Source organism: Pan paniscus, chromosome 8, assembly GCF_029289425.2.
Source record: "Pan paniscus chromosome 8, NHGRI_mPanPan1-v2.0_pri, whole genome shotgun sequence".
NCBI lineage: Eukaryota > Metazoa > Chordata > Mammalia > Primates > Hominidae > Pan > Pan paniscus.
Window position 1 is genome coordinate 145,204,375 of NC_073257.2, and position 18,689 is coordinate 145,223,063.

The 18,689-nt window shown below is 61.4% G+C and overlaps 1 protein-coding gene across 2 annotated transcripts in view; it reads left to right on the forward strand.

Moving 5' to 3' along the window:
- The first annotated feature begins 306 nt into the window (after nt 1-306).
- Nucleotides 307-18,689, forward strand: part of ADGRA1 (adhesion G protein-coupled receptor A1) — a 45,191-nt gene continuing 26,808 nt past the window's right edge. The window contains exons 1-6 of one of the 2 annotated variants that reach the window (XM_055093519.2): nt 307-543; nt 1,113-1,317; nt 6,260-9,337; nt 9,862-9,989; nt 11,528-11,651; nt 15,440-15,585. In XM_055093519.2, coding sequence (XP_054949494.1) covers nt 9,940-9,989; nt 11,528-11,651; nt 15,440-15,585 — 320 coding nt within the window. In that variant the 5' untranslated portion in view covers nt 307-543; nt 1,113-1,317; nt 6,260-9,337; nt 9,862-9,939. The remainder of the gene's footprint in view (nt 544-1,112; nt 1,318-6,259; nt 9,338-9,861; nt 9,990-11,527; nt 11,652-15,439; nt 15,586-18,689) is intronic. The other variant, XM_055093518.2, reaches the window with a different exon arrangement.

The following is an 18,689-nucleotide window of genomic DNA, read 5'->3' on the forward strand; positions in this document are numbered from 1 at the left end:
AAAGGATGGAAAATTCCTTCCAAATCCATTTTCTTGTGTATATTTCTGTTCCTGCAGCTTCTCCACGGATGGAGATTGCCTTTGGGAATAACACAGGGTCGTGCAGTCCGCCCGGCGGCGTTTTCGGGCGAGGGTCTGGTGCTGGGGAGCGAGCGCGGAGCGAAGTGTCTCTTTAAATACGCTCTGCAGTGTGACGGCGGCCGCCCGGCTGGAAGAGCCATCCCCACCCTGCGGCAGGAGCCCGCCCGCCGCCATCGCCCGCCCCGGTCCCCATGGTTACGCGCCTGCCTCCGGCCCCGGGTCCCCGCTGTCGCCGCGGGAGGTGCGCGCAGAGGCGGCGGCGCTGCTGGCCGGGCTGGGCCGCTCGTGCGCGGGGCTGTGACTCACCGGCCGGCGCCGCAGCCCCGCAATCTGTTGATAACTCGGTCCCAGCTCGGCCGCTGCCCTCGCGAATGGAGAGCGGGTCCCCGGCGGGGGGAGCGCAGCGCGTCTGTCTCCGGGAGCGCGGCCCGGCCGCCCCGGCAGCCGCTTCGGCCACAGCAGGTGGGAAGGACGCGCGGGTCTGGGCGGCGGGAGGGACGCGCGGGGCCGCGGCTCGGCAGAAAAGCTCCCGCCCCGAGGTGACGCCGGCCGCGAGGAAAGCGGCTCCGAGTAACTTTCGGCTCCGCTGGGGCGGGAGGCGCCGCGGATAATCCAGGGCCCCCGCCCCGCGCGCCCGGCCCGGAGCTCGAGCCACATCCAGACAGAGCAGGCGCCGCGGCCGGGCTGGGGCGGGCGGGTCACTCGGTGCCGGTTCCCGGTGCAAACCCCCCGGCGCGCCTCTGGCTTTGTGCAGCCCGAGATGGTTCAGTTTGGCTCCGGAGCCGGGAGTGGGGCGCAGATTGATTTTTAAATATGGAGAAGGAGACGCATCTGCCGCTGGCGCGTTCGGTCCGAGCCCCCCACCGGTCCCCACCGGCACCGCCTCCGCCAGCCCCAGGCGCAGCCCCCAGGCCGCCCGCGGAGGGGAGGGAGCGACAGGGGCCGCGGCTGCTCCCTGGCGGGGTCGGGGCTGCGAGCTGCCCTCCGCGGGGACCCTCCGCCCGCCCCGCTGACCGCCGCTGTCTTCGCAGATGGGAGCAGCTCCCGGACTGCGCCCGCCCCGCCGCGGTCACCCTGAGGCCAGGGGCCCGGGAGCGCGACCTCCTGGCCGCCGTCTGGGACTTTGACCTTCCGGAGGCCATGGAGGCTGGCGGGGAGCAGGGCGCCACCTGATCGCCTCCCCCTGGACGCCTCCTCCAGCGGCGCTCACGCTTCGGTAACTTTGCAGCGCTCATGGTGAGTACGGGGGTCCCGGGGGTCCTGCAGCTGGGGGCTAGGCCGCTGCGGGGGGGGCGGCCACCCGTTTGGGGACTCCCAGGCTGGAAAAGTTGTGGAATGGCGAGCTGGTGACCGGGCTTCCGGGCTCAGTGCCGGGGTGGGAGGCTCTGTGGAGTGGGGGCCGGGGACAGGCCGCGTGTCTGGGCGCCTCTGCTCCCCGCGTGCTGGGTGCTGATAATACTAGTGAGTTGCAGGCATATGGCACTGTGGAATCATTTAATCAATGGAGGCGACGTCCCTCCCGCAAAGCTGGCATCCGTGCCCTGTGAAAACCTGGTCTGTGCCTGGGCTGGGGTCCCTGCCACCCCAAGCCCCTCCACCCTGGTCACCGGCCTCCCCCACGCCACCCTGCCGGCCCCTTCCCATTAGAAAGTTGATGAAAGGCAGTGCGGACAGACGTAGGTGGGCTTCAGCAGTGGAGGCTGTGGCGGAGAGAAGGCGGCCGCGCACACGGCAGGCACGGGAAGGGTGTTTCAGCGGGAAGGGGCTCGTGGCTGGCAGCTGGCTGGATCGGCTAGCCGGGCCCATCGTGGGTCCCTCCCTGAGGCACCAGCAAGCTTTTGCTGCAGTTGCTGAAGGTCTGGGTTCCGGAAGGGCTGACAGCTGAGTGAACAATGCATTGTGTGTGCTGGTAAGGGACAGCTGACAGGCGGTGAGGACCCAGGGCACGTGCAGAGAATGCCAATGGCCTCTAGAATGTGCGGCCGCCACAGACGCCGGCTGGCTGCTTCGGAGCAGACCCAGTGTTCGCTGCATAAGGAGCCATCGGTCTGAGTCACTTGCTCATTTTCTTCTTGTTCCGTTCGAAATGTCCAAGCAAGAGAGATGCCTTTGCCAAAATTCAGTATCGTCTTCCAGTGGCTGCTTCACCTCTGAGGCTGGCTGAGGTCTCCGCACTTACCTTTCAGACACCTGACAAGGTTGCGTCTCCAGCACCGGCAGCACCTCAGGGGGCAGCAGGCCGGCCCCAGGGCTCCTGCCTGCCCCCAGGCTCCCACCAGCCTCAGGGACCATCGCTGGTGCCCCGCAGGTACCACACCCAGCGCAGCCCCAGGCCTCGCAGTTGGCAGGATCTGTGGCTTTTCAGCCTCAAATTCAGACCCTTATTTGCAAAATGGAAAACTGTCATTGACAGAGGACAGTGAACGGAGAAGGGCTTCTGAAGGTGGGGGTGCTGCCGCAGCCCAGGGGTCCCTCTCATCCCCTTCCTCGCCTCCTCCTCTCTAACCCTTGGCCCTTCTGCAAACAACTGTGCAGAGGTCTCCCCAATCCAAGAAGGGCACCACCCCTCGCAGGCTGAGCCTGTTCGTGCACTCTCCTCTCAGCTCCTGGCTCCTGGTGGAGCTTCCTGCTACCACCTCCTCGGCCAGGGGCCACCTGGTCCCAGCCGGCCTGGCAGCCCAGAGCTCCTGCTCACCCAAGACTGTGAAAGCCTGCTGAGCTCAATCTGCCTGGAGAGTGTGGCATTTCAGCAGCTCACTGTTTTTATTCACAACAAGTAACATTTGCACCTGAGAAAATCTCTGAAAGTGTGAGGAGTTGCCCTCCCGTGCTGCATCAATCTGGTGCAGCATTTTTCTGCATGTGTCTCCAAGTTCACAGCGTAGTGTGACAGCGTAGTTCACAGCACGTGTCTCCAAGTTCACAGCATAGATACCTGGGCAGGCTCACCCCATGGCCATGGGGTCTTGAGAAGGAAGCCTGGAGGCCGTGGCCAGGGCAGGGTGGCCCTGACTCTGCCTGCCCCACTGCTGTGCTCTGGGGGGCTCCTGACGCCTGCCAGGGGCAAGCTGCCTGCTGAGCTCCCAAGTGTAAGGGCATAGGGCACAGGTCACAGGTCAGATTCTTTGGTGGCATCGCTCCTGGCCAGGCACAAAGGCATGAGTCAGCCCTGGATTCTGAGCTGCTGTCCAGCAGCTTGGCTGGGCCAGGCCGTCCTCTCAAAAGGCTGGTTTGTCGGCCCATGGTGCTCTACAGGATGGACAGTTTGCTCCCCTCTGGAGGACCTGCAGGCCACCTGTCCAGTGGTTAAAGCTGGGGCACCTCCTTCTGCAAGCTGTGTCTCCGTCACCACTGTTAACGAGCAAAAGCAAATGTGAACTTGCCTGTCTCTGCAAGGGGTGCTATCAGGACTTACGTTCCAGCAGGCTCCGAAATGAAATCGGTGTCACTTCGCACCCCGTAACTTGCAGTCCTCACACTTAACTCAGAGAACAGTTGTTCTCGAGGGTCTGAATTTGAGGCTGAAAAGCCACAGATCCTGCCAACTGGGAGGCCTGGGGCTGCACTGGGTGTGGCACCTATGGGGCAACACCTGCAGGGTTGGATGGTGTGGCTGGTGCAGTGTGGTTGCTGTGGGATGGGCGGTGTGGCTGGTGCAGTGTGGTTGCTGTGGGATACGGTGTGGTGTGAAGATGTCATCTGGCCCTCTGTGGCTACTTTCATTCCACAATTGCAATATTTAGGTGCAGCTGGGAGCATGAGCTCATCTTCCCTTCAGGGTTCAGGCCCCCTGCCGACTGTCAGTCTTCAGAATTAGATAAAGCTGCAGAGCTTTTGCTTTCCCTGTGACTATTTCCCTCAGAGGATCTGGGTCTGGTGGCCTCACTGAGGCACCCCACACTCGGCACAGGCTCTCGCTCTCCTAGTAACACTGTTTGTGGTCAGAAATTAAACAGAATAATAAGATTGGCATGACTGATGTGGTGTGGTGTGTGGTGTGGCTGGTGTAAGGTGGTTGCTTTGGTCTGTGGTGGTATGGGCTGGTGTAGTGTGGTTGCTGTGGGATGGGCAGTATGGCTGGTGTAGAGTGGTTGCTGTGGTTTGTGGCAGTGTGGGCTGGTGTAGTGTGGTTGCTGTGGGATGGGCAGTGTGGCTGGTGTAGTGTGGTTGCTGTGGGATAGGGTGTGGTGTGAAGATGTCGTCTGGCTCTTTGTGGCTACTTTCATTCCACAATTGCAATATTTAGGTGCAGCTGGGAGCATGAGCTCATCGTCCCTTCAGGGTTCAGGCCCTGTGCCGATGGCACCATTGCCTGGTTAGCATCTGTGTTTCTATGTGGTCATCTGTGAGCTGCCAGCTTTCTGTGAGTAGGGTGGAGGCTCTCAAAGGGGACTCAACCGAGCCCCTTCCAGCTCTCAATTCAGGGCTGACTCTTGGTCATCAGAGGCGCTGTTTGCTGCATCCTGCATGTTCTCAATGCCCGGATTGAGTGCGAGGACAAGCTTGGGCTGGGGGACCTCAGAGACCTGGTATGTGTAGGGAGCTCCTTGGGTCTAACACTTCCTTCCCCAGCTTCTGAAAGGACAGAGTGCCTTCGAAACCTCCAAGGAGACGAGGCGGGTAGCCGAAGGGTGAAGACCTCCAACCGGAGGGTGACAGGCCCAAGGTCAAGGCCAGCCTCCTGGCGGTGCCCCCAGGAAGGGGAGTCTTGGAGGCCGAGAGTGAGGAGGAGCCTGCAGCTGCTCCCCGAGGCCGGACCCATGTGAAGTCCGCCCTGAAGAGAACCAGGATCGGGTCCTGGCCCAAAGGCAGGTTGTGGGAGACTCGGAGCTCTGAGTTGTTAGGAAGTACGTGAGCCCACATGAGGTGGGTTTATCTCTGCTCAAATTTTACCCCTTGGCCTCTGCCAGGAATGGGCATTCAGGAGGTGGGAGGGGCCCAGGACGCAGGGCCTCTCACAGGGCGTAAGGATGGTCGGTCGCGCTTACGAACATTTCAGAGCTATACTGAGTTCTTTTCAGCTAGTTATTTTTTAGTCTAATATCTAAATTACTAAAAATGGCTACAGTCTACTTCCTTCATCTCACAGATGGAGAGTTTGTCATCCCACCTCACATCTTCCCGAAAATTAAGAACTTTAAGCAAGTAACTACCAGTCTAGAAAGAAAGCGTCTACGATATTTTAACACTTTTTTCCCAAATCTCTTCAAAACTTCACTAGCCCATCTACTCCTCCAAGAAGAAAATCATAACACACCTTACAAACGTAATGCCGACTATGGGTCATCTGTGTTCTGGAGGAATAAATTCTTCTCCTCTACCTTCCGCCTTTCCCCTGGAACACATCCATGAAAAGTTGACAGATCAGTAGATGCAATTATTATTTAAAAGGCAGACAAGGGAATACATCAGGCTCTCAGGAAATCAGTGTTCATTGGCACAGAACCAGGAAGTAAAACAGGGAGAACCAGAAAAAACAAGAAAGAGAAACAGGAAGAACCAGGAAGAAGCACCTGAATGAAGAAGGAGAAATAGGGAGGGAGGGAGGAAGGAAGGAAGGAAGGAAGGAAGAGAGGGAGGGAAGGGAGGGAAGGGAGGGAAGGAAGGAAGAGAGGGAGGAAGGGAGGGAAGGAAGGAAGGAAGGAAGGAAGGAAGGAAGGAAGGAAGGAAGGAAGGAAGGAAGGAAGGAAAGAAAGGAAGGGAGCCTGAACCTGGAAGAAGGAGAAGGAGGACTGGAAGCACCTGGGAGGATATGTGTTCCTTCCTCAGCCAGTTGGAGCTGCAGACCTGGCCCCGGACACCTCACCGTGCAGGAAAGAAGGTTCCTCAGCCAGTCGGAGCTGCAGACCTGGCCCCGGACACCTCACCGTGCAGGAAAGAAGGTTCCTCAGCCAGTCGGAGCTGCAGACCTGGCCCCGGACACCTCACCGTGCAGGAAAGAAGGTTCCTCAGCCAGTCGGAGCTGCAGACCTGGCCCCGGACACCTCACCCGCAGGGAGGAAGATTCCTTCAGGCAGCTGGCATTCCCCAGGTTTGAAGAGGTCACTTTCCCACCTCTCACTGCTGCAGAAAGGTTAAGTTTTGATCAGAAAATTCACACATAACTTGACCGACTGCTTTATTCTCATCTTTCCTCCTTTCTTTTTGTCTTTAACACCCTGACCCACTTGATTTGCAGAACACACCAAAGAGGAGACCTCCAATTAAAATGAGGGAAGACAGAGGAGGAAGTTATGACTAAAGAAAGAGGAGACACAAATAAGCCAGAGCACGAGTCCCACGCACGCCGGGCTCACACGCTGGCGGGACTGTGGGCTCCGAGGCCGGCAGATGGGAGATGGATGCCTGCCTTCCCCAGGGAAGCAGAGACATCTCTGGGTGCCTTCTAGAGCAACCTGGGCCATCCTGCGGGCACAGAACCAAGCTGGCATTCCGGCCATTTCATCTGGGCCAAGAAGGTCGGGGCCACCTTCATCCGCCCCTTCCCAGCCCCCTTGGGTCCTCGGAACCGTGTTCTTCACCCCCCAGGAGCCTGGCTGCATTGCGAGCCGAGGGTCCAGGAACTCTGCTTCTGACTTGCTGGCTCACCCCTGTCAGCCAGGCTCTGTTCAGCCACAGATCAGACCAGCAGGCCTGGGGAACACTTGCAAAGAAGAATCGGTGCATGTGCAAACTTTAAAAGACAACACACGTCTCCACTGCACATGACCCACTTTGAATTTTAAATGTCACCTCTGAAAATGTAGAAAGGCACTGTTGATAACTGTAATTTGGAGACAAGAAAAAAAAAAGAAACCAAACCAAATCACACATCTGTTTCTTATAAAACATCTTGTTGACCCACGGATCATTGCACAGGTGAGGACCATGGCCCAGGCCTCCAGCTCACGCGGCAGCTCCAAGCGTCCACGCCTGCCCTTGCCGCCTCAGTCCGTGTGAAACCTCACAGCTTGGCCTTCAGACGAGAAGCCCCACACAAGGCGGCGTGGCCCTCGCTGTCACTGGAGCTTGGGCGGCCTCCTCCCAGCGCAGCCTGCACCTTGCACTCGCGCCCTGAGACGTTTGCCTCTTGCATGAAAAGCAGCTCTGATTGGGCTTAACATGAAGGGGTTTGTGTTTGTGACTGAAAGCCACAAACGGGAGGCTAAGTCTCCTTCTGGCCCTGAGGATGGAGGCAGCGGGACAGGACGCGGCTCGCAGGCACCAGACATCAGGGCACACACTTTCCTGGCTGCTGTCTGCGCCTCCGCCCACCGTGGCACCGCCCCCCGCCCCCGCAGCTGAGCAGGAGTCTGAGTCCTGCAGGAAGGCGCGGCGGCCACAGCAGCCCCAGGAAGGCCGTGGGAGGACGCGTGAGGGCCCGGGGCAGACCACCCCAGGCTCTTCAACACAACAGATGAGAACGAAGTCCTTGTTCCAGGCGACTCACTGAGGAAATGCTCCGATAGACTCGGAGAGGGCTGGACACGGAGTGGACCCCACTCTCTTGGTTTCTCTCGCGGATCTGGGTTTGCAACAATGGCTCGTCGGAACTGTGTAGAGTGTTCAGGTTTATTTCAGACCCTGGGTCAATGTCTTGGAGGAAAAGCCATTGACTCTCGTGGAAGAATCCTGGGGACAAGAATCTGGGGCGTCGCTCACGCCCTGTTAAAACTTCAGTTCTTCTACCCACATGGGGCATTCTCCACCTCCCAGCAGCAGATAACTCACTGGATAACCTGATGTCGGGATTTGGCCGGGAAAACATGCTTTTCTGTGACTTTGGAGCTGTTTGCACGTGGCAGGAAGTGGGCGCCTACTAAACCAGCAAACGTGGGACAACCAGCCTGGCACCGCCCAAGCCACGCCAGAGCCCCCGTGCATCGTCTCCTGATGGCAAGCACTCCAGTAGCCAGAACACCAAGGAGGGACGTGCGAGTGTCCACAGTTGGCCGGGCTGTCCCTGGGCTGCTCTCTGGGGGAAGCAGGAGCCCCAGCTGGAGCTCGGACCGGACACTCACCCCACGACTGTTGCAGGAGGCAACTGACGCTTCGGGCTCTGGGGCACTCAGGAGAATCTGGACAGAGGCCCACCCAGCTCACCTCTTTACAGAGGGGCAGAGTGAGGGTGGGGCTCTCCTGGGCCCTGACTCCCCCGAAAACCCTCAGGGGCCTCTGTCCAGGGTGGGCCTCAGAGCCAAGCCTGAACCACAGGGCGCTGTCTCTCTGTGGGGTCCTGGTGTCCAGGAAGAAATGGGCAGATTCTAAACACTCCCTGGAAAGCAAAGTGTCTGCTGTCACTCCAGCTCTGCGGCCCCACACCGACACCCGCTCCTCTCCCAGGTGCCTTCGCCCTCGCACAGGTCCAGGCTCCTCGTCCCGGGATGCAGGGCCCCTCCGATGCCCGCCTGGCCAGTGCTGTTCGAACCCTGGGGCAGGGGCCCTATTTCGGGCTTTGACTGTCAGCCAGTCCCTTGGCTCCCCAGAGCACCCTCTGTCCACGGTGGACACTCTCTAGCCAGCCAGGGCCTTGTCTTGGCTGGACGGACAAGAAGTGTGGCCTCAGGAGGGAAGCAGGAGCTCTCGGGCCTGCTGGCTGCCTGCGTCCCGACACAGGTGACACTGCCTCTGCCCATGGCCCTTCCTGCACAGGAGGGTCCCTCTCCACTTCCCGCCTCACTCAGCCGGAGCCATCCCAGAGGCCCGGCCGGCTGCCTCCTCCTGCCCCGATGCCCAGGGCAGCATCCATGGCGTGGTCAGAGTGGCTGGAGCCTGACACAGGTGCAGCGATCACCAGGGGGCTGGGGAGGGGCCAGGCAGCTGCAGCCCTCACCCCTGCTGGCACCCACCCACAGGGTTCTTACTGGAACATGGCACCCACCCTGCTCGCCTGCCTGAGGTTCATAACTAAACCCCACACAGTGGGGCCCTGAAGCACAGACATGTTTCCCACAGTCTGGAGGCTGGAAGCCTGAGACGGAGCTGAGTGCGGGCTGGTGCCCCGAGGCCCCCTCCTGGGCCTGTGCACGCATGTTTCTGGGCTGATGCCCCTGAAGCCCCCTCCCCAGCCTGTGCACCCCTCTGTGCTTCCCCGGTGAGCTCACCTCACTCACCTGATGAAGAAAAGATGAAGTTCCATCAGCTCCAAGCCTTTCCAGCTGGGGCGATTTTCCCCCAGTCTACTCTGCCACAGAGAACACACATTCCCCTTTGAACTCTGACCCTGAACCCTTTTCTTGGGCCGAGAAGCAGGTGGAGTTAGCGGCCTCCGGTCCAGGTCTGTTGGTGCCGAACAGTCTCCACTCTTTCTCCACCTCTCGCAGAAGCTCGTACAGAATCCTCCCGGAAGATGTTGACAAGCAGGGTTTCGATGAGTGTGGGGCTCCCAGTGCAGGGCTGGGGCCATCCCGTGGTTTCCCTGCCTCTCTGTAAGGCCCATCCAGACCCCACCCGGCCACCTGCAGGCCATGGGAAGAGAGGAGGCTGGAGGCAGGCATCAGTCGGCCGATACAGGAGCCAGCCTCAGAGCCACACAAGGATGCCTTTGGCCAGCAGAGCCAGTGGAGGGCGAGGACAGACAGCACTCCGTGGCCACGTGGGGCCCCTCCCGTGCACTCCCTGAGCATCCACAGACGCAGCCTGACCGTATCGCCCCAGGCAGCCCCCCTTCCCTGAGACCCCACACGAAAATGCCTGGAGCGGCTGCAGGGGAAGCCGAGCCCCAAGGGTAGGCTCAGGCGACGGCGCCGCCCACACAGACCCACCAGCCAGTCACACACGTCTCCTTTGCTTTATCCTCAGGATCTGAAGACAGTGCTCTCCCTGCCCCGCTACCCAGGGGAGTTCCTGCACCCCGTGGTGTACGCGTGCACGGCCGTCATGCTGCTCTGCCTCCTGGCCTCCTTCGTCACCTACATCGTGCACCAGAGGTGAGCCTGGCATGGGCAAGGGCGCCCCCCGTGCCCAAGAAACCTGCTTTTACCTTCAAAGGCAAGTCCCTGAAGGGCAATGCCACTGCCCCCTCATGTAGCAAGAAGTCCTTGAAGGTACAACTCAGGTCACCAGCTAGCTCAGACCCGCTCAGCAGCCTGGTGCCCATCACACAGCTGAAGGGTGGATGGAGCTCGGGGAAGCCGCGCCTGTCCACTCAGGCCTCCGTCAGGGTCTTCTCCACAGCATCCCCCGTGTCCTTAACTGGGCGAAATAAGTTCTTCCAGAAATGGGTGCGGTGTCGGTCCAGGCACCCTGAGGAGCTCAGTTCCCCCGGGCAGTCACTATGGCCTGCAGAGCCTGGGAGAGGCACCAAGAACATGAGGGTGTCCAGCCGCAGTCAGGGTGGGCATGCCCACAGCCAGTCATGGGCGGGGGTTCGGCTATGTCTGAGGCCAAGGTTGCCTCGGTCACGGACAGAGCTTGGAGGCGCCCAGGGCCACAGTCTCATCAGAGACTCGGGCACACACGAGGCTGTGATCACAGGAAGAGGCTTGGGTGGGTCCGAAACTGTCATCTCGGTCTGTTTGGGCTGCTGCAGCAGAACACGGGGGCCTCGATGGTTTATCGACGGGAGAAACTGACTTCTCAGTTCTGGAGGCCGAGGTCCCAGATCAAGGCACCCATGACGCTGTGTCTGGAGCGTCTGGAGAGGGCCAGCTCCAGGCTCACGGACGGCACCCACTGCCTGTGTCCCTGCCTGTGTCCCTGCATGTGGAGGGCGAGGCGCTCTGGGGGCCTCTTTCTCAAGGTCCCTGATCCCATCACCACAGCTCTGCCCAGAGGCCCCCGCTTCCAAATATCATCAGCTTGGTGGTTAGTGCCGTCCTACCAACTCGGGGGGAGGCGGATAAAATACATTTAGACCAGAGTGGCTGTGATTACGGGGAGAGGATGAGGCGAGGCCATGGCCAGAGTCACAGTGGCCGCCATGCAGCCATACCTGTGCTGGCCACAGCCTGGGCGGGTCGGGCCCCAGACATGGTGGTGGTCATGGAAAGGGTCACAGCCACAGGAGGGCATGGCCGGCTCAGCCCCAGGCTATAGCCGGGGTCACGCTGAGCCAGTCTAATCACGGTCTCTTCCTGATGTGCCAGACACCTGCTCAGAGGGACACCCCATGCTGGGACCCAGGGGGTGCGGCCTCTATCTCTGAGACAGTGTGTGGCCAAGTCCTGGAGTCTCAGGGCCTCAGTGTCTTCATCCGCCAAGGGATCAGGTTGTTCAGGCTTCTGCAAACCCCTTCCAGCCTCAGTGTGCCAGGGTGACGTAAGGCAGAACTTTCCAATGGCCGTCACTCAGGGCAGATTCGGACGACCCGTCTGCTCTCCCCTGACCGGGTCCTCGGACAGCTGCCCCTGACCCCACGGAGAGCCCGGACTTCCCGGGGACAGAGCCTGCGCCCCAGGGGGCTCCCTTCCACGCCTCCCCCTGCAGAGCCTCTGCTCATGTGAAACCCTCCTTTCCCGTCCCACAGCGCCATCCGCATCAGCCGCAAGGGCCGGCACACGCTCCTGAATTTCTGCTTCCACGCGGCCCTGACCTTCACTGTGTTCGCCGGCGGCATCAATCGCACCAAGTACCCCATCCTGTGCCAGGCGGTGAGTGCCGGGGCGCCCTCGTTGGCTCCTCCCAGAGGGGAACTGCGTGAGCGTCGTCTTGTTTACTAAATAATATTCCAGCGTTTGCTCAGCTATTTCCCGGGAAGAGGGTCGGGCCCTGGCACATCGGTGTCTCGGCTTCACACCATGCAAGTCCACATGCTCCACGTTTGACCCCAGGGTTGATTCCACTGCACGGCCCCCTCCAGGCCGGCGCTAACCTGACACTTACTGTCCCCAAAAGGTGCGCTGCCCGGGAACAGGGACACAGCCTGCCCCTCCCGGAGAAAGTGCTGGGGGGACACAGCCCGCCCCTCCCGGAGAAAGTGCTGGGGGGACACAGCCCGCCCCTCCCGGAGAAAGTGCTGGGGGGACACAGCCCGCCTCTCCCAGAGAAAGTGCTGGGGAGACACAGCCCGCCCCTCCCGGAGAGAGTGGTGGGGAGACACAGCCCGCCCCTCCTGGAGAGAGTGGTGGGGGCAGCTCGAGGAGGGGCACACACTCCGGTCCAGGGAGGAACCTGCAGATGCTGCCGCCTGAGTCACCAGGAGGGCAAGCTCGTCCTTTGCACAGACCCCCCAACCCCCGGAAGCCAAACAGAAATGTCACTCGGGGAACCCTCCTCCCCCACTGCAGGGAGAGCTGGAGAGCACCGAGCATTGAAAAGAACGACACACAGAAGGGTTCCTCACATCCGGGGGCCCAGCCTGACCTTGGTTTAAAAGGGGGGACGTATACATCACACTCAGTTCCTGGCAGAGCTCATGGTGGAGACCCTTACATCAAAACTAAGCCCTGTCCTCCACTTTGGGCTGTGGCTCATGGCCAACAAGAGGACCTGCCCGGAGCCTCTGTAGCCACAGCTCCGGGGCAGCTCCTCCCCGCACACCCAGCCCAGTCCCAGTGGCCACCCCACTTCAGCAGCCACACAGCCCAGTACAGTCACCTCCAGGGCCCAGACACAGCCAGGGGACTGCCATGGACTGCAGGGCAACTTGCCAGGGATCCACCCTGCGGTTTCTGGAACCCTCCCATAGTACCTGGCACTGACATGCACCTGCAGACAGCAGTGGTGGAGACTCATGCAGGGGTGTCTGGGGAGAATCTGAGCTGAGTGCACAGAACCCCCCAGACTCCCCCACAGGCTCCCACACCTGCCTGCCACGGCCACGGGCTTCCTTCCTTCCCAGCACTACACTTCCATGTGCCAGGCTGGGACGGGCCGGGCAGGCGCTCACACAAACACAGGGCCCTGGTGTCCGGCACGCAGAGGAGACGTCATGTCTGTGTGGCCACACTTCACGCCAGACTGCCAGGAGGCCGTGCCCCCCGCCTGGGCCTGGGCCTGGGCCCAGCATGGCCCCGGCGGAGGAGTCGCTGGCACGCACCTGAAGGTGGCTAAGGTCGGACGTACCTCCTGCCTCCTTAATCATTCCTCTGGTAAGCTGGAAACAACCACAGCAAGTGCCCGGGAAACGCCATTGACGTCCCGCCTGTAAGTGCCTGCAAGAGGCCGTCACCGTCACGTCTGCACTTTGCCACCAAGTACGCCCCACACTGGGATGAAGCCTGCTGGATCCGCGGGTGGGGCCCCCCGAGGGCCTTCGGCAAACCCCGCCCGCGCCTTCGGGAACACCTGCCACTGCTTGCCTGGACGGAGCTCCTGGGGCCCAGGCCTGCGGTGACAGCTCGGGGCGGATGCTGGGGTGTTGGGGCTGCAGCAGGCAGGTCTGGAAGGTTCCAGAGGGTTGCAATCTTGGAGGAGATCTTGTTAAGGCAACAGCCATCAGGAGGAAATGAGCGGAAAAGATTGTGGCCTATCTCCAGATGCTGTCCTGATCTCCCAGGCAGCACGATCCACTCACTCGCTCACTCAGCAAATGTGCTGAGGGCCCGCAAGGTGCCAGGCCGTGCTGTGGGCACTAGGGCACTGCCAGAGACAAACCCACATGGTCTCACTGTGAAGCCGCGTTCCAGAACAGGACGCAAGTGTGGAAAATGAACCATGGGAGCAGCCGGTGGTGGGAGGTGCCTGCCGGACGCGTGACGCCAGGCTCGGGAAGCGGAGGCAGGGGCCGCAGTGGCTGCAGCTCCAGAGCCACTCGGGGAGCCCACAAGGCGACGTTCTCCGAGCTCCCCGATGAACTGTCTGCTCCCCGTGCTCTGCGACGCGAACAGAAGCCCTCTCGTTGATCTAACGCCGAGGCCAGGCCAGTTCCACATTCGCTGCCTCCGGGTAAGGAGGAGAATTTAGCCACTACCGGCTGGAGGAAGGAGACCTGAGGGTCTAGTATAAACTAGACTTGGAGCCCAACCTGCCTGCACATGGGCCAGTGGTGGCTGATCCGCCTTCCCGCCTGCCCCGCCCTTGTCACACCCACCTTCCTGCCTGCCCCACCCACCGGGGCCACAGCTCAGCACTGAGTGAAACCTGATCCCAGGCTCTGGATGGCTGGAGAGGACGGACTGTTGCTATGGCAACAAAGAGATGGCCGTGAGCCCCATTCGCATGCTAAGTGACACAGTCAACAGAGACAGGCGCTGGCCCTGGGTCCGGCGGGGTGGGGCAGCCGTGCAGCACCGTGGGATGCTGGTGGCTTCCCTGCAGCCTCTCCATCTGTCCAGCCTGAAGTCGGTGTCCAGGACTCAGAGCTCTGCCACGTACACCTTCTTGTGATCCCCAAATGCACATGGCACGGGTGAGGCTCAGCCCAGACAGACAAGGGGCAGGCCCAGCTCTGCCACCCTCCTCAGCGCCCCGGGCAGTGACACTGACAGCCCCACGGCTGCTTCCTGAAAAGAAAGAACCCGAGGCCGGGCTGTGGGGGCTGCCTCTGCCCTACTCCTCCACACGGTGCCCCATGGTTTCCAGGCCTCCCTGTCTCCACCAGGCTGCATGAGGCCTAGGCACTGGGATGGGACACGACCCCACACTCAGTGGCTAGGCTGGGGGAAAGGGTGGAGCCCCCCGGGGCCTGCTGTGTCTCCTGCCCCCAGCGGCGCACAGGGAGCTCATCTGAAACTGCAAACGCAGCCCTCCGATCTTTCCAGCCCACCCCACAATATTCTCGTCAATTACTGCACAGCCTCCTCATCAGTGAAAATTGAGCTCTGGATCTGATAAATCATCATAATGGTGCGACATTAGCTTTATGCGGCGAATCTCTGTATTCCTTAAACATTTATGTCCTTTCCAATTATAGCAGTATTTTACCTGTCATTTCAAAATGTCAGGTTATTACTCCAAAGGTAGCAGTGTGGCCCTCGTAATAAGCAAACGCAGGAAGTTTCCATAGCAATGAGGAACGGCGACCTGCAGGGCCACACGAATGCCGTCCCCGTGGGGGGCTCATCCCACCCACAGTAAGAGCATCCTGGCATGACCCCACTGAGGACTTCACCTCCTCTCCCTTGGTGGACACCTATCCAGGTCTGAGCTCAGGGGACGTTGGTCTGCAGCTCACAGCGTCCGTGCCTGGGCCACAGGGACCACAGCGGGTTGTGCATGCAGAGGGGCATGAGTGCACAGGCCCATGGGTCCCCACAGACTCCCTGCTCCCGTCTCTGTGCAGAAGGGGAGCAAAGCTGAGCCGCTCAAGGGTCTCTGCAGCTCAGCGTCTCCCTGTGAGTTCCGGGCGGCTGTGGGGCGGCCGCTGCCTGCCCTGGGATACAGACGCTGCTGGCCGCCTGCCGTTCTCATTCTTGAAGACGCAAGCCCGGGCCGAGGCTGCTGGGCTCTGGGGGGTGGGTGCCCGCCAAGGGCCTGGCTGACCGCTGCTCCCCCACAGGTGGGCATCGTGCTGCACTATTCTACACTGTCCACCATGCTGTGGATAGGAGTGACCGCCAGGAACATCTACAAGCAGGTGACCAAGAAGGCCCCTCTGTGCCTGGATGCAGACCAGCCGCCGTACCCCAGGCAGCCCCTGCTCAGGTACTGAGTGCACGTGGGCGCGAGGCCCCGCCACCTGGGCCCTGGACGCTGCATGCACCTTCTGGGTCTTGGCAAACCTTCTCACCAGGCCACCAGGGGCCTGAGGATGATCCGGTCCATGGGGGAGGGTCAGTGTCCCCAGGGAGGGTGGAGAGCGGGCGAAGGATCTGAGGGTAGGGCGGTGTGCTGGAGGGGAGGGGCGCCGGTCACTGGGGGTGGGGCAGAGGGGGCCCTGAGGGTGGAGGGTCCCGGGTGGAGTCTGAGGCAGGCGGTGCCCTGCCCTCCACATCTGCAGCTGGAGCCCGGCTGCTCTGGGGCTGGTCTGGGGCTGGCGTGTGTTGGGGGCTGGACAAGCCTCCTGTGCTACCGAGTTGCTGGCGTGAGACCCTCTGTGCCCCGCAGGGCAGCCACACTGGGGAAACGGGCTCTGGTGGTTTTGGCTTCGGCTTCATGGTCTCCGTAACATCAGGCAGCTGACTGTCAGCGGGTGGAAAACCTCACACACTCAGGCACTCATTTCAAGGTGGCCCTGGCCTGGGCCCTTCAGGCCAGGAGGCAGGTGTGGTCCCCCAGTGTGTCTGCTGTGTGAGGCCCGGTTGCTGGGATGGGACACTCGCCCTCCCCCGCCGCCCCGGCGGCCTGCACCAGCTCTTGGTCCCCATCCATCCTCAGGCTGGGAATGCACCGTGGCTTTTGTGGGAACCATGGGCCTGCCTAGGGGGGCGGACACAGCCCATGATGGCACAGACCTCCCTCCCTCTCTCCCTCCCTCAGTCCAGAGCCAGGGAAACCCAGACGTCCACGTCTGGGAGGTGGCAGGAGCTCCTCTGCACCAGCAGGAAAAAGCCGGGTCAGGGAGCCGGGACAGCTGCTTTAGACGGGGGTCTGGCCGCGGCCGTGACCAGGCCGGAGCTCGCCAGGGAGCTCCAGCGCCTTTGGTGTTTCCTTTTCTGAACTGAGACTGAATCCCAGACACAGTTGGCGAAAGCCAGGCTCGGAGCGTGGCCTCAAGGCCTTGGGTGCCTACCTGGCCCATCCTCTGGGGTTCCCTGGGGCTCCCTGAATGCCTGCCCAGAGTAGCACCCTGTGTGAGGCACCCCCGCCAGAGGCTGCTCTGTGGCCGGTGGTCCCAGGGGGTCTTGGAGGACATTCATCCGGTTGCACGTGAGACGTGACCCGGTGCTGGCACACGGACACCTGCTTCCTCGGAAGGGCTGTCCGGCACTGTCCCGTCCAAGACCGTCTGAAGAATTCATTTCAAGGCAGATACAGCCACGTCCTGTGTTGTTCCAGCAAACAGCGCTCATTTGCACCCGGAGCATTTTCTGACACTGTTTGATTTTCAGATCCACGCAGACACGTTGCCACTTAGCAACCAGGGCTGGGTGGTGCTTCTGCCGCTGATGGGGGCTGGGGAGGTAGGGTTTCATTATCTTGCCTCTCCTGCCAGGGAGGCCCCAGGTCCCCTGGGTGTATAAATCACTCTCAAAATGCGTTTCCTCATCTGTAATTGATGGAAGAGCTGCCTGGTTTTGAAGACCGGGCTGGCAGCCGTGGAACACCCCGGCGCTCTTCCATCCGGTGTCTGCCAATGCGCGCCGCAGAGCCGTGCGTCTGTCCAGGTGCTGGGGGGCCAGCGGGCCCAGGGCTCGGCACTGACCGGCGGACCCAGCGACGGCAAGGCCCTGCTTGCGGCCACGGTGCCGAGGCGACTGCTTCCTCCTGGGGCTGCCTGGAGACCCCCATCCTCCACCCCCTGCCCTCTGGGCCCCCTTCCTGTGTAAGAAAGGTCTTGACATTGTGGCAGGGGGTGTCCACACAGTGCCGTGTTCCAGCTGTGTTCCTTGGTTCCTGGCCTGCCTCGTTGCTCCGCCTCCCCAGCCGCCCCCCGGGTGTCTGGCCAGGGCTCAGCCTGTGCACCCCTGAGGCAGGTGCAGACTCAGGAGTGGTGGGCGGTGTTAGCTTGGGCTTTGCCAAGGGCCTGCCCTCTCCGTGGCTGGGCCTGGGGCTGCTGGGGGACTGTGCTGGGAGACTGCGCTGCACCTCCTCAGGGAGGCCAGCAGGCTGGAGCGGGGCCTTTCTCCCCACACCCCGAAGGTGCTCACGGTCTGCCCTCCAGGCCCTGGTCCAGAGCCTCCGCTCACCTCCCCCTCCTCCACCAGGAAACCTCCTCATCAGAGAAGCCCTTCCCAGCGGCCCTGCATCCCCAGCCCCATTCCCAGAACTCTACATGGCCCACACGTTATCAACGCCAGCAGAAATTTAGTTCCTGAGTTCCTAGAATCTTGCGGTCTGGGAGGGAAGGGCACGGACGCCTCTCCAGGCAGCACGTCGCCCACACCCTCTCTGGCCGTTCCCATCCTGCCCTCTGAAAAGAATGCCCACACCACTTCCTGCCGGACCCTCCGCCGGGACAGGGCAGCACAGCCAGCTCCCACTCACATGGGCAGTGGCCGAGTCTCAGCCGCCGTGCATGAAGGAGCCGTGTGTAAGCCCCCGTCCCCGGCCCAGCTCTGCAAATGTTTAACAAGAAATAACGAGAAAACGGCTGTCCCCGAGAAGCAGCTGCGTGAACTCAGGACGCTCCTGAGCAGCCGACGCTTTGAGAAAGCCCTCGCCATCCTGAAGGCCCACAGCTGGGGTTGGCCCACGTGCAACGGCCGCCTCTGCTCTGCTTCCTGGAAACCAAACCTTCAGAGTCCAGGGAAGATACAGCCACGTAAAATGTTGCCGCGCTGGTGTCCGTGAGCATTTCACACGCCTGAGCCCCTTTCTGTGTGAGCAGGGGGGATGCCCCACCTCGGCTTGGGACCTCCCCTCTCCACAAGACAGTCTGGTCAGCAGAGGGGGCGGACACCCCCCAAGACCCCCAACTCTGCAGGGATTGGACTCCGTGGGCAGGAACCTGCCCTCTGGTCAGGCCAAGGTCAAGGAACAGAGGGGCCAGTCCAGGGAGGCCCAGCAGCGAGAAGCCAGCAGCCTCTGCAGCCCGAACATTCCAGCTGCAGGGGCCAAGGTCACAGCCGCCATCCACCTCTCCCCTCAAGCAGGAGTGTGGCCCTTGTTACTAGGACAACCCAAGCCTGGACTCTGCACCGGATTCT